This window comes from Callospermophilus lateralis, unplaced genomic scaffold, assembly GCF_048772815.1.
Source record: "Callospermophilus lateralis isolate mCalLat2 unplaced genomic scaffold, mCalLat2.hap1 Scaffold_130, whole genome shotgun sequence".
NCBI lineage: Eukaryota > Metazoa > Chordata > Mammalia > Rodentia > Sciuridae > Callospermophilus > Callospermophilus lateralis.
The window spans coordinates 3,027,960-3,042,531 of NW_027512473.1; the positions used below are offsets into that span (position 1 = coordinate 3,027,960).

At 40.1% G+C, this 14,572-nt stretch overlaps 1 protein-coding gene across 1 annotated transcript in view; it reads right to left on the bottom strand.

The window, feature by feature from the left end:
• The window catches only part of LOC143640177 (VPS10 domain-containing receptor SorCS1-like), a 130,726-nt gene that overhangs the window by 58,839 nt on the left and 57,315 nt on the right, over positions 1-14,572 (bottom strand). Inside the window, 1 exon segment of the mRNA XM_077108075.1 lies at positions 10,216-10,283. Coding sequence (XP_076964190.1) covers positions 10,216-10,283 — 68 coding nt within the window.

Below are 14,572 nucleotides of genomic sequence, written 5' to 3' on the forward strand. Positions count from 1 at the left end.
GTCAAAGCAAGGTCAACTGAGATTCCAGAAAGTTAAACTCTATAAAATACATTTTTATATTTGAAAAGGAGTTACTGTGTAGTGCAGACTCTAGAACAAGTTGTGAAGGGAGAAAATGGTGACCAGACAGGAAATTGATATTGTTTCAACAGTACATCTGGACCAGCCCCTCTGCTCTGCAAAGGTAACACAGTGACCACCAGTCGTGGTTAATGGACACATGAGATCTTGGAGTAAGAGTTGTCTGGAGAAAAGCTACCCTAACCACAACAGGGAAGGCTGCTGAGTGTTCCCCCAAAGAGGGGAGGTGGGCTGTCACTCACTAGTACCAGTTCCTCCTACAGTGTGGAGTATGTTTCTCTGATAGTATCTCTATGAAAAGGATTTTTATGAACTCCACCAACTCTGACCATTTCCCTTTCACAGTACCCTGAAGGCTAAGGCATGTTCTAAGTTTTATATCATAAAAAGTTACTCTCCCTCTGGATGTTATCCCTTAAGCATTCTTTAGGTTTATGAACATGCTTGGATTTGGGGTCCTACTATTTCATGATTTGCCCTCCTAAACCTCTGGTTTCATTTCTTTTGCAATTTAGTCAAGAATCCCTTAACTACCACAAGAATCCCTGCAGCCCCCATACTCCCTTGTCCTTTCTCAACATCTCCTATAACTGCAAAACCACCATCTTCTTTTGTATCACACAAGGCTCCTTGGAGCAAAGCACAGCCATACCAACCCCAGAGATGGGGATGTGAGGATCACCTAGTACAACAGCTGCTTTCCCTGGAGAAGTTCCTCTCCAGATCTCACTAGTTCCTCTTCCAAATTGCCAACTATCTCTTCAGGTCCGTCTTCCACTCAATACATACCCAAACAGCAGGACAACCCTCAACCACTTCCATTTCTCAGTGATGCAGATCTATGTGTGGCTCTGCTCTGCCCTCCCTGCATGGTAAAAAGAGATGTCCCACCAAGCTCTGTCAACTTCCCCATTCCCTGATCTACCATGGCTGGATAATTGCCCTACACCCTTGCCATTACTCCATTCTCTTCTCTGTCCTAACTTTGGGTATACCTTCAATCTTTTTTCACTGATTCCTTCCCTGAAAATGTGAGCATGGTTAGGTTGGTCCTCACTTAAATGATGGAAAATGTTCCCTTAGTGCTTCATCTCCTTTATGCAGGAGCATGCTCTTCCTTTTGTTTCCCTTCATGGCTACTTCTTTGAAAGGCTCTTCTCCATCTCCTTTCCCCATTTCCTTTCTTCTCATTCACTAGTCATGCATACTCAGTGGACATCAGTTCAGCAGACACAGGCATGCTCTAAACCAACTGTAATCCTCCAGCACCTCTGCATTGACAAATTTTTAGGTCACTTTACAGATATACTTTCACTTGGTCATTCTGTGGCATTTAATGTTCCCCTCATTTGTACCTGAGCTTTACCTAGTATTTCTTCTAACTCTCCAGAAGCAACTTCTCCATGTTTCCTCCATGTTTGGCCAGGTATCTCTTCAGCTCTTCTTTTACACTTTTCTTCTGCATGGTTCCTCTAGGCTTCCATAAACTCAGCTCTTTCTGCTTGTGTTGTTGATTTCCAACACCCACATTCACACCAGTTTTGCCTGGACCCTGAAGCCGCACATGCATAATTCACTGAAAGCTTCCACTGCAATTGTCTAAATCCACCCAACCTCAACATGTTAGAAAAGAAACTTCAACTCATCTATCTCCCATCCCTAATTCCTTCCTTTCCTGATTTTCTCCTTTTAGTAAGTAACTTCACCATCCACAGGACCACGCAAGATCAGTGGGAAAGTCATTGCTGATACATCTCTCCCTCTCACCCTCTTGCTCATTCAAAAGGTCACGTTCATTTTTACTCCATAAGATCTATGGAAATCACCCTCTGCTCCCGTACTCCATTCCTCCATGCCCCATATAGGTCAGCTCCTTTTTTCACTCATTGACTACCATTCTCATGGTCACCAGTTGTGTGAGGGGGAGGGTGGGGAGGGGGAGTGGTCAATTCATCCTCAATATGACACCAAGATAAATTTTTTCCTGAAATTTGTATTTCATTCATTATTTCCCTGGCCCCAAACTATCAAAATTGCATTACTTTCTTTGGGATTAAATATTAGGATATCTAACACAGAAGAATTGGAACCTACCCATTCCACCCAGAGATTGTGTTAGGATCTAGGGTCTTTTGCTTAATTTACTATGCTACCAATACCTGAAGGTGTCTGGAACACAGTATGTCCTCAATACGTTAAAAATTAGTCTCATCTCACAGTCTAGTTCCTACTCTTTAAGATCCCATTCAGATCTCCTTTTCTCCAAGAAGCTTTTCCTTCCCTGTCCCAGAGCTCCAAAAGCACCTCTGTAATGTCACCTGAAAAATGGATCTATTGTCTCACTTATCTGACTGCCCCACTAGACTGTGAAATCCTTAAGGACAACAATTGGATGTTATTCAAATATGGATTCATGCCATTTAGCACAAGCCTAGCTAAGTATTTATTTACACATTCAATTAATTTGCCAAATCTCACTTGACTGCCTGTATGTCAGGCACTTTCCCAGGCACTGAATAAAAAGACTGACAGGGTCTCTCTCCCTTAGGAAATTCAGATTTGTATAGTGTCATCAGTAGTAAATAAAATTACAGATCATAACATGTGCAGTAAATGAAATAAACAAAGAGCAATGGTAGTAAGAAGCAAGGGCCCAACTTTAATAGGGCCGCTATGAATGGTCTTTAAAATTTTTGTCAGTATTCACGTTAAGACTGAAAAATAAGAGGAGTTAATTGTTCTTCATGAATAATGAGACTAGGTTTCTGGAGGGTATAAAACACATGTCCCGAGACTCTTTTGACTGTGTGTGTGTGTGTGTGTGTGTGTGTGTGTGCGCGCGCACGCGCATGTGTGTCCAAATCTCAAAGAGCATGATTAACTATAAATGAAAATCTCAAGTTTTGACCTAAAAGTGCAAACCAAAGCCTAGAGTGAGTAGGAAAGTCCTCTGAAGATCTATGAGGATGCGAGAGCATTAGGTTATCAACGAACCAGATGGTGGTAATCTATATCTTAAAGGACTCTGTGGATGTGTAAGATTTCACCATGCAGTGCTCAAAGGTAGTGTAAGAAAAGGAGAATTATCATTTTAAATACTTCTTCAATCTACAGCCAGGTTTGATATTAGAATACCAGTTGCTTTGCTTTTCTCTATCAAAATTTTCTGCACATGCTTTCTTGGTTCATATTGATAAAGTTATTAGACCAACAGGATGATGCTTGCTTTACTGTGTATTTCATCCATTATTTGCTTAAAGGAGAATAGAGAGCTCAGCAGAGTGCCAAACACTGAGGCAGATAAGGAGTGCAAATACAGAAGCTGAGGCCAGGCTCTCACAGTCTCACAGATCTTCTGGAAAGACTGTAGCATCTTTGGGCAAAACACAGCGAGATCCTTGTAGAAACAGCCTTCATGTGGTGTGCAGTAAGATCCTGTTAAAATCAAGGAGGATGACAAGCATGCCCAGGGCTCTATGAACATAACCAGATTCTCTGACTAGGCTTTTCCTGCTTGGCACTGGTCATGGTCTTCCTCAGGGAGAGCAAGGAGACTGCATTTCTCCAAATCGTGTAACACATTATTCAAAACCGTATCTCCTACATGTAAAGTGGTAGGTTAAAAGTTTAGGATGTAAACAAGATATACCCAAACCTGGATTTCAGCAACCTTAAATAATGCCTTAATATATTTTTTCAAAGCAAAAGGAATGTAATGATACTTAACATGAAGCTAGGTGCTACTTTGGGTTAGAGCACATAAAAAACAAAGGGTATGAAACCATAACAACACATCTACCAAGATATGGCCACAGTCTGCATTTGCAGGCTAGCATGGGATCAGAGAAACATGTCAATAAATCGCATGTGACTTTTACATTGCATTTACCACACTTCTGTAATTATTCACTAAGTGTCTGCCCTTCACTAGATTTTGAGTTTCTGTAGGAAAGGAGCAGGGTTTTTTGTTTGTTTCTTTCTTTATTTATTTTGTTGTTTTTGGTACCAGGTATTGAAGTCAGGGGCACTCAAACACTAAGCTACATCCCCATCCCTATTTTTGTATTTTATTTAGAGACAGGGTCTCACTGAGTCGCTTAGCACCTCACCATTGCTGAGACTGGATTTGAACTCACTATCCTCCTGTTTCAGCCTCTGGAGCCATGGGATTACAGGTATGCACCACAGCGTCCAGCAGGAACAGTTTCTTATTCACAAATTTATTTCCACTGACAACTAGTACAGTACCTGCCATAGAGAAGGGTCTAGTAGATGTCTGTGAATTGAACTAAATAAATCTGCATCTGATAACCATTAGAAGACAAAGATACATAAGGCACTGCAGGATTCAGGAGAAACAATTACACCTTTGCCTAGAGGGTGGGATGAGGGCAGGAGGGTGGTACACGGTGGCAGAGCCCAGAAGATACTCCCTATCACTAGTGATCAGGGAAATATCCATTAAAACACACTGAGATCAAGACTTGGTTTTTGCCCAAAACACTGATAAAAATAAGTACTGAAATTATTTGGTCCTGGTCAAAGTCTGGGGCTATTTGAAACATGTTATTGCTTGTTGGTATGTTGTTTGAACCTCCCTGTAATGTAACCTCAAGCATCAATCTACCTTATATATATGCATATTTTGATACAGCAACATCATCTTTAGCATTCTATAGTATTTTACAGAGATAGTTACCAAAATTGAGGGACATGTTTAAAAATATGTCATTGATAAGTAGTGTATATATTAGCAAAAACTGAGGAAAGGGACTAAAGATTCATTACAAGGGTTAAGCAAGAGGCAATGTAGCACAGGCATGAAGAAAAAGGAAGTCAGGAGCCAGTTCTGCTGTTTACCTGGCTGCATTACCACTGCGCATGTTGCCTAATAGTTCCAAGCCTTATTTTTCTCATCTGAAAACTGGAAATACTAATAAAGCCCATTTTATACGGTTCTTGGAATAAATTAAAAAAAAAAAAAAACAGAATACTTCCTAGCACATAAGAAGCATTGCATAAGGCTAATCAGGCATGCAGTGGTTTAACTCCACATGTAATTCCACTCTATGGGCCCCTTATCACCCTAATCCAATTTTAAAAAAATATTTTCACCTAGACAAACAGCCAGGACTCACTGTAAGTAAAATAAAGCAGGTTGTCAGAGACCAGTGAATAGTATACTCCTATTTTCCTTCACAAACACATACACAAAAACTCATTGCCATAAAATGTATATATCTATTGGCATTTTTTACCTCAGCTCTAAAGATATGAACAGAATCACCCTGAACTATTAATACCACTGACCTCAGGAAAGCTGGATCTGGGTGGGAAGTAAGAAACTACTAGCACTGTTTTTATTCATCTTAGCATTTTTTGATATTATAATGAGTATAAGTTATTTTTGTGTAAAAAAATAAGGTTTAATAAAATAAATGTATATTTAAGTGCAGAAACCAAAAGCAGGTCCATGTGACACAGAAAACGGATACGAGTGGGAGTTGCAAAATTCAGTAGAATCCATAATGCAAAGGAACACAAGGCAAGTTGCTCCTGACCTTGTGTGGAGCTTGGCTGTCTCCTGCCGACCTGGGGGAGGTGCCAAATGTTTGCAATCATGGATATGCACAGTGCCATTGGGTTCCTGTAACACGAAGAGTGCTCTTGCAGGAAAATTATCACGCACAACATTTTCAGGGTGTGTATTTCTGTCCAACAGCCTTATGTTTACAGCTGAATGAAAACCGAATTTTGAGAAAAATATTCTTCACTGCTGGCACGGACAATCTGACCCAGGCAGACCATGGCTCTTCCCTGAGACATAGAGAAGGAAGAGAAAAGAGGCTTCCAGAAGAGGCTTCCAGGTAATGGACATCAGGCTGGGAAAGCTCACGATCTTCAGATCAGCTTGCTTCAGCCTGAGCCCCAGAAGATTTCTGAACAATGCAGACTTCCCTGCTGCTTGGAGCACCCTGTGGCATGGGGCATTGTCTCCTCACACACCACTAGGGAACTTCTCTTGATAATCACTATGTGTCTCCTGGGAAAATGAAAAACAGTGCCTGGAACCAGTGCAGAATCATTGAAAAAGCCTTACCCATTCTCTACTCTAACCATATGTTCCTTTGTATCAGCAAAGCAGAATTTGCTGCTTGAGATGTGCAGAGTTTTTGAGATCCAGTGGGAATCTTGTTTGTATTTGGTGTGAATCTGAAAATGGGACACTGAATTTGACAAGTCAGCCAAGGTAGTCAATGTTTCAGGCTGGTGGGTGTGTGCCCCTTTAAGAGAGTGAGCTTTCACCTCCCAGAGTTCCCTAGGGTTTTCTCACCAGCTAAACCTCTCTCAGCAGCTGATTACATGAGTACAAGAGGGAGAGAAGATGAATATATTTCTTGTCAGAGATACTGTATCTAGATTTTGACATTTTATTTATCTCAACCTTTAAGCTTATCTTGCTTCAAAATGGTAACACCACAGTGCTCCACAAATCTCAAAGCTTAATCTACCCTATAGTGGAGCTGGTGCAGTTAATTGTTCTGAAAGGGATCCTACCTCTCCTCCCAGCTTGACTCCACAATGCAAAACAAAGTCAACCACTTGCTCCAGGATTAAGGTGTAATCAAAGACCAGACAAGCTGGGAGCAAAAGCTCATTAATTTGCTGCACAGTCATCTGGGTCCTGGCATCCCTGGCTTCTAGATCCAGAGAGGGTTAAAGCCCTAGGTCATGGAGAACCAGGTCAAATGTCTCTTGGCCTCTGGCCTATGCTAACACCCCAAGGGCGGTTGTCACTTGCTTGCTTTTGACTATTCAGCTGACAAAATTTTCAAAGACTAGGCTTCAATTAAAAAGTGCTTGTATCTACCTTTTAGATTAGAAGCAATTTCTCAGAATTTTTCAGTAGTAGGGAAAATGCTGATCAGAATACTACAGTCTCTATATATGTATATGTACACGTGTCTGTGTTTGTGTATGTGTATATATACATATATAGACTTATACATATATAGACTTATACATATGTATATATATATATATATATATATATATATATATATATATATATTACACACACACACACACACACACACACACACACACACACATTGGGAGGAGTGAGTAGAGAAAGATCAACCAGAAGACAAGCAATGAATGTATGCAATTTCCTAACATGTCTGTTGGCAGGTTTATGGGCTGGTACTTACTAAGTACGTGACCTTCGGCACACCCTAAAAATTAATTAAGAAGTTGTAATAACACATGTCTATCACTAAACACAATGCCTGAAACATAGTGAACACTCAATAAATTTTCTTTATTTCTAATTGTTGTCACTATTACCATTACCATCAGCATCATCACTACTTTGATTAAACTAGCAAGGTGCTGAGTTAAGGACTTAAAGGCTGGTTGAAAGGAGAAAATATGCACAAGCAAAGATAAAAAGTGACACTAGTTCTCTTTATTCCAGCACTTATGGTTGTGTGACAACTTGTCTATTTGTGTTAGAATGATCTATTTCTGGGATCTGGCACTTCTGGGTGGTGCTTAAGTCCCTTATTCAGTAGAACTAAATAAGAGGGGTTACATGCAAGTGTATTTCTCTCTCACCTTAAGTGTCTGCAGATTTCTGTCCCCCTCCATAAATGAACCTTCGAAGAAAGAGCCCCTGTGCTATTAATTCATGGACACACTCACCTCCCCCTCCCTCTACCAGAATAATCCAATGCAATAAAGGAGTCAATCAATACATTTTTGTTGAATAAATGGATGAAACATGGAAATTATATATGGATGATCACATAATAGAGATAAAATTTTTTGAGTTTACCAGTCAGCTCAGAAACAAACTGAGCATCATCTATATGGTAGGTCCTGTGCTCAGTGTCATGGGTGCCACAAGGATGTGTAAAACCTGCTCTGGGGTGGTCACATGGCTTCAAATTTTTGCATAGGCTAGATTTCTACATAGAAAGGAAGAGCTGTTGCAGGAGAGAAATTTTCCACACTTGGTTATCTAGTTTCCCTCAGGCATGGCTTAACTAAACTCAGAAACATGGGGCTCTGTCTTCCTGATGTTCATCCTCCATCCACCCAGCATTACTGCACTTTTCCACTGAATTAACACCTCCTTCAAGGTTCCCTAAACACTGATACAGGTATTGGGTATCGTGAGCTGCTCAGAATTGTGAGTCCTTTCAAAGCCTGGGTGAAGTATTAAACATGTTTTTTTTTTTTAATTCTCTCTTCTCTTTTCTAAATGACCTCTTAAGTGTGTTCTCTTCCTATTAAAGTAACAAAATGTCCAGATGCTAATAGCACAGAGCATCCACAATAGCTATTTTCAATATATGACATGCACAGCCAATAACAATTATGGGTATCAAAGAAAAACATTAAATATTTTCAGGTATAATATATATATATATTTCAGGTATTATATATATATATTTCAGGTATAATATATATATATATATTTCAGGCATTATATATATATATTTCAGGTATTATATATATATATTTCAGGTATAATATATATACATATATATATTTCAGGTATTTTATATATATATATATATATATATATATATATATATATATATATTTCAGGTATAATATATATATTTCAGGTATAATATATATATATATATTTCAGGTATAATATATATATATATATATATATATATATATATATATATATATATATATATATACACATACAGATGGAAATACCCACAGGCCATTCTTGCCACACTTTCCCAAGCTTCGGCCCCTGAGGTTGCTCTCTCAGATGGGACACTTACTAGTATTGGACTGTGATGTGATTATTTTTATCCTTCACCCTCTCATCAAAAATTGGAAAATACGTTCTTCCTGTGCCTCATTAGAGAGAAAGAAGCACACTGAACCTGAGCTCCATGGTCTAGGACAACCTGCTCCTCAAGCACATCTGAGTGCCCTTCCCACTGCACGGCTAGAGTTAACGCTGCTAAAACTTCTGTTCTCGTGAATCAAAACTGCTTATCTTTTAACTGCTTATCAAACTACACTGTATCAGGCAGATGTGCTGTTGAAAAAAGATGGCTTTTATTCTTACATATGTACATACATTAGCGAAACCCATCAAGGAAACACAAGCTTACTGAGTTGCAAAGATTCTGATCAAGACTTACTGAATATGAACCATATGGTAGGTGCTAGGTGCTTAATACACTGAAGAATCACATTTTTATTGAGGCTCCTGCAAAACTGTCCACAGTTTCAGAGACATCACTGAAGATTATCCCTAAGGTTATCATCATCCTACCCTTGACTCTAAGATATATCAGGTGTTCCAGGACTAACCAATATGAAGCAGCATTCTTTGACTCCCAAGATGGGTTAAGATGTGGGCACCTGGCACAGGATGGCAGGAAGAGCCAATCAGGAGTGAGAAATGCTTAGGTTTTTGTTTTGTTTTGTTTTGTTTAAGAAATAAAATGTATTTGTTTTGAAGGCATTTTCTATTTCTAGTTTCAGACCCTCAATAGCCCTACTACAAAATTGTCCTCATAGTCAACAAGTTACTGAGTTAATCTGTCCCTAAAGTATTTGTGCCCATCCATTGGCAACAGTATTATTTACATGTATATGTGAGAGGCTATAGAGTGTGAGTCCCAGATGTAAGGAGGGGTGTGTATGTGTGTGTGTGTGTGTACCTGCACACTGCTAGTGAGCTGCAGGACCGTGGAAGGCAAGCTGTGAAAGCACCTCACAGGTAGGGAGCTCGGCTTCCGCACACAAAGGTTGTGCTGCTCCCTTATGCAAAGACACCTCTCTCTCCCCTTTGTTCCGTAAGTGCTAAGATAAGTAAGGACGATGGAAACCGAGTACATAAACACAACCTAAAGAGTCTAACAAAAATATATGCTGGAACAAGAAAGGAGGTCTGAGGAGAAGGTAATTCTCTGGCTTGCCTGGAGACAAAGGCCAACCCATTGTTAAGGACAACAGAGAAAGAAGACAGGAAGCAGGGATGCATAGAACCAGGAATCTTCCCACCAGGAAACAGTAGTAGAGAGTGAGAGACAGCAATAGCCAGCATCATGCTTAAATAACAGTAATTATTGGCTGGATTAATCTACGTACCTCCAAAGTGAGCTCTCTGTGATGCTTCCCAGGTTATAGTCATAGAGCTTTGTCAAAATGAGAATCACCTGAAGGCAAAAGAGGAAATCATGATTAGTCTCAAATAATTACAATTTCTTAGAACTGAAATGGCCCAAGGGAAGGCTTAGGATTCCTTTCATGGGTGCTTAACAAAATTGCATGAATTGTTACAGCATTTGCCACACTCACTGGGGGTTAGCTCACCTTGCACTTTCCTAAGAGTTGAGGCCAGATCCCCTCCCCACCTTTCTCCCTGTCACTCTGCAGCAAATCACTCTGCCACTCCAAGCATTTCTGGCGTTTCTTACCCTGGTGGATTGAATACTTTCTTTGGGAAAGGCTGGAGAAACTGTCAAATATACACCCCACAAGGTAACCTCTGAGCGGATGGTTGGGAGTAAGGAAAATCAATAAGGCAGTTCATAGCCTTCTTAGCTGGGCTACCTAGAAATGTTGTTTTACTTCTCTGAACCTGGATGTCCCCACCTATTTACCCAGGTGGAAGGTGATATTATCTCCCATAAAAGGTTACTATAAGCAGTTAAATTAGGTAATAAAGGCAAATTATATGTAAATATACATGGAGTTTTGAAATGTTAGTTCTTTACCTTTCTCTTTCTTTGTGAGTTTGACTTTATTTCTTCTAACTTCCCAATTTTGGAGAAAATCATTGGATATAAGGAACTAAATATTACAGAAGGGCCATTCAGCAGCAATTTAACCGGAGCAAGTCTAAGTTTTATGTGATTGTTAGACTTACAGCATTTGTGGGTGAGAAGCCTCCATGAGAAAAAGAATATAAAATCAAAACTTAGCAAAAAGTCCTGGGAAGGAAGTTGAGAAACAGAGACATCAGAAGCTAAGCTTCATTAGGTTCACTGCAGATCATCCTCTGATTTTGTTTTAACCCATCTTTATTTTTGACCTCACTCAAATGAAGTGAAACTCTTTAATCTATCCCTTCAAAACTGAAGAAATATTTATTGAGTCCAGATTTTTCCTGATGCCAAAGAAATACAATGAAGCCTGAGAGTGTGTGACCCAATTAGGAAAGGACATGCTCATCTGGGAATAGGGGACTTGGCGGACAGTTCACCAACCCCTCTCAGTACCAATCAACATCAGGGCAGCTTGAGAAAGTGGCTTCTTTTGGTGCCTGCAGCAATGATCAGAGTCCACCTGGTTAAATATAGGAGGCCCAGGACACATGGGGAGACTGAACACAGCAGCCTGCTCCTGACCATCCTGCTCAATCTGATGAAAGACAAGAACACACTGGGTCTACTTGGTTTTCCTTGAGCTTCATATTTCCCTCCAGGAACTCATAACCTAGGACTTTTGGCCCAGTCCTTCTGTTCCCAACTCAGCAGAAAAATGTTGACATCCATTTCCAGATTCCCTGTGAATGCCAAGAGATCAGTTCTAGCCAATGTGAGCACAGAGCATTCTAACTTTGAGTTCTGAGGCAGCAAGCTGCCCAAGAGTGCTGAATCCTTGAAGTTCCACTCTGCTGCCACAGTGCTTGATTTACAGGAGCATCAGTGAGCAGATTCTTAACACTCCTTTTCACAGCAAGCAAACTGGAACTCTGTGACCTTAGATTTGTTATGAGCTCAAGGAAATGAAGAACTATGGTAATCCAAAGAGGACAGAGATCCCTGCAGACCTGTCCTCTAGGATCACCCTACTCCTCACCCCCAGCACAGGCTTCCTTCTAGGAACTTGCTTCTTTTGCAAAATGTGAGCATAGTTGAGGTGCAGGGCACCCTATGGACACACAGATGGCATGCCTGTGTGTGTGGGGGTGAATATGCTTAACAGATTTGAATGCCAATTAAGTTGCTCTAAGTGCTAAATTTCAATCACAGCCATCCCAGGAACACTGATCAGCGGCAGCAGGGTGGCTGTTTGTTTGAATTTTCATAAGGATGTTGCTGCTTCACTTCAGTAAAATTTTGCAGAATGTGCCTATTAATCCCCTACCAAGAAAGTGGGGTGTGGGCATAAGGCATTTCTAGGTAGTTGCTCAGGACCCCAAGTCCCAATATGCCACTTATCAAGAGTTTATGGCAATAAACTATATAATGAAGTTCAGCTGGTCACAGGCCATGTCTCCCATTCATCTGACAAGGGAATTCACAGGCACCCCAGAGAAGAAATTCTTTAACAGGGCATTTAATGGTGTGAACTGCCTGCGCACACTCACAGAAATTGTTTAAGCAATTCCCAGGGTGGGTGAACGGGAAGGTGGAAATGTGTTCTCTGCCTCCTCTTGCTGGGCTAGGAAAACTAAAATGTCAGTGATACACTCAGGCAGTTTATCAATACTGAGCCAGAAGAGGTGTCCTTTATGGCATTTCAAAGCATATCAGTGCAAATCAATCTGTTTAATCTTTCTGTTTTCAGAAACAGAGTAAGAATGGTGGTGGAACTGCTAACCTTTAGTTATGTTTTCAATCGATTATTTTAGGTCTCTCTTCCCTTCTGTGCCCCTTTCCTGCCTGTGTGTGTTCTTCTACTCCCTCACTCCTGGAAGTTAGTGATGCATGCTCATGTTAGACCCGCTTTGCTGTTTGTTTCCTAGTTTTTTTTTTTTCCATTGCATTCATTAGCTGTGCTATTTAACAGAATCAGCACCTATTAAGGGGGCCACAGCCAAAAATCACAATCCTAAAGTAGAAAAGAGTGAAAGCTGCCTTTCCCTGCCTTTTCTGGTCCTATTGTCTATAGTTTTGCATATTTTAGAGACTTAAAAAAAAGTAACTGTTTCTTTAAGTGAAATGTGGTATGTACTTAAATGATAATTTATTTTCATTCATTCTATTGACAATTTTCAATTTTATGAGTTCAAGTGTATACCATTTAATTTCTTTTATAATTTTATTTTATTTATTTATTTTACATGGTGCTGTTGAGGATTGAACCCAGCGCCTCTCATGTGCTAGGCAAGGGTTCTGCCATTGAGCTATAGCCCCAGTCCCAATATACAACTAAATTTTAAATTCAATGAGAGCAAGGCTTTTAGATGAACAAATATACACTTGCCCAAATTGGAGTAGCCATCACTTCTCATTCATTTTTCCATCTTGTCTTCATTTATTATAGTACCCAAATACTTCTGATTCAAAACAATAAGCAGTGACCAAATGATAAGAATTTTCATGTTCCTCCCCAAACCCTAGGATAGTATCTTTAAATAGCTTTAATCCAAATATCTATACCTTGATAACCTCCATCTCCATTGTACCAAGACTTCAGCATCCAGTTATTTGTGGAACTTTCCACAGTGACTTGTCTCAAGTGCCTGCCCCAAAATACACCAGTCTCAGCACTACTGTCATCACAGGAAATCTGCCCTCGTCTTGCTGCAAAAGGATTGCAGAAGCTCCTGGGAGGAACTTGACTTGGTCCATTCTTTCGTTCTTTTAGAGAATGCTGGTGCCCACCCAACAAGCCACTATTCTCCAATCATCCATTCCTTGGCAGGTGAGAGGGTGCCAGACCCAGGGCCAGGTTCTGTAGAGGAATCTATAGTAGGGTCTGCAAAGAACTGAGCAAAGCCTTCCTCCCTGTGCCAACAAGGGTTTCATAACCTGGGTTCCTGAACTATCACCTTTCTGCCCAGTCTTTCACAATCCAACTGAATAATGCCACCACCTCTGGCCCCTGGCCTTCTGTTTGTGTGGGGGGTGAGAAACCTTCACAAAGGACTCTGTGAGAAGAAATTTCAGTTTACTCCTCCCCTCCTTTAGCCCCAAGCTCCTTCTGTACTGGCTTACAAAACAAAAGCATTCCTGGAGATAAACAGAGACATTAGCATGTGGATGATAAAACAGAGTGTTCCACTATTAAATTTGCTAATGTCAATGAAAAACATTTTGTTGTACCAAAATTGCAGGGCACAGGGCAACCATTCCTTCTTGGAATGTGTTTGAATGGATCAATTTGGCAGCACTGTAAATTAATAGGCAGTCTCAATCATGCCAATTATTAGCCATGTAGCAATTCTTAGTATGACTGTATTTTTAATTAGTAATTTAAAAAATGATTTAGAAATGAAACCCCAAATATTTAAGGAGCCCTTGGAACACTCTCCTAGGAACCCAATTCTATACAGTATATTTTAGAAATATTCTGTTGTAAGTACTAGAGTGTAGGGAAGCAAACTTGTTGTAAAAAAATTTTATTTTTAAACGGCAGTACAAGAATTTCCTCTTCTTTTCTTGGGGAGGGGGAACAAACATGTTTTCTCCCAATTTTTTGCTAAATGAAAGAATTCACCCCATTGGGAAAAGGAAAGAAAGGAGGCAAGTATACGGATTTGTCTGGATACTGT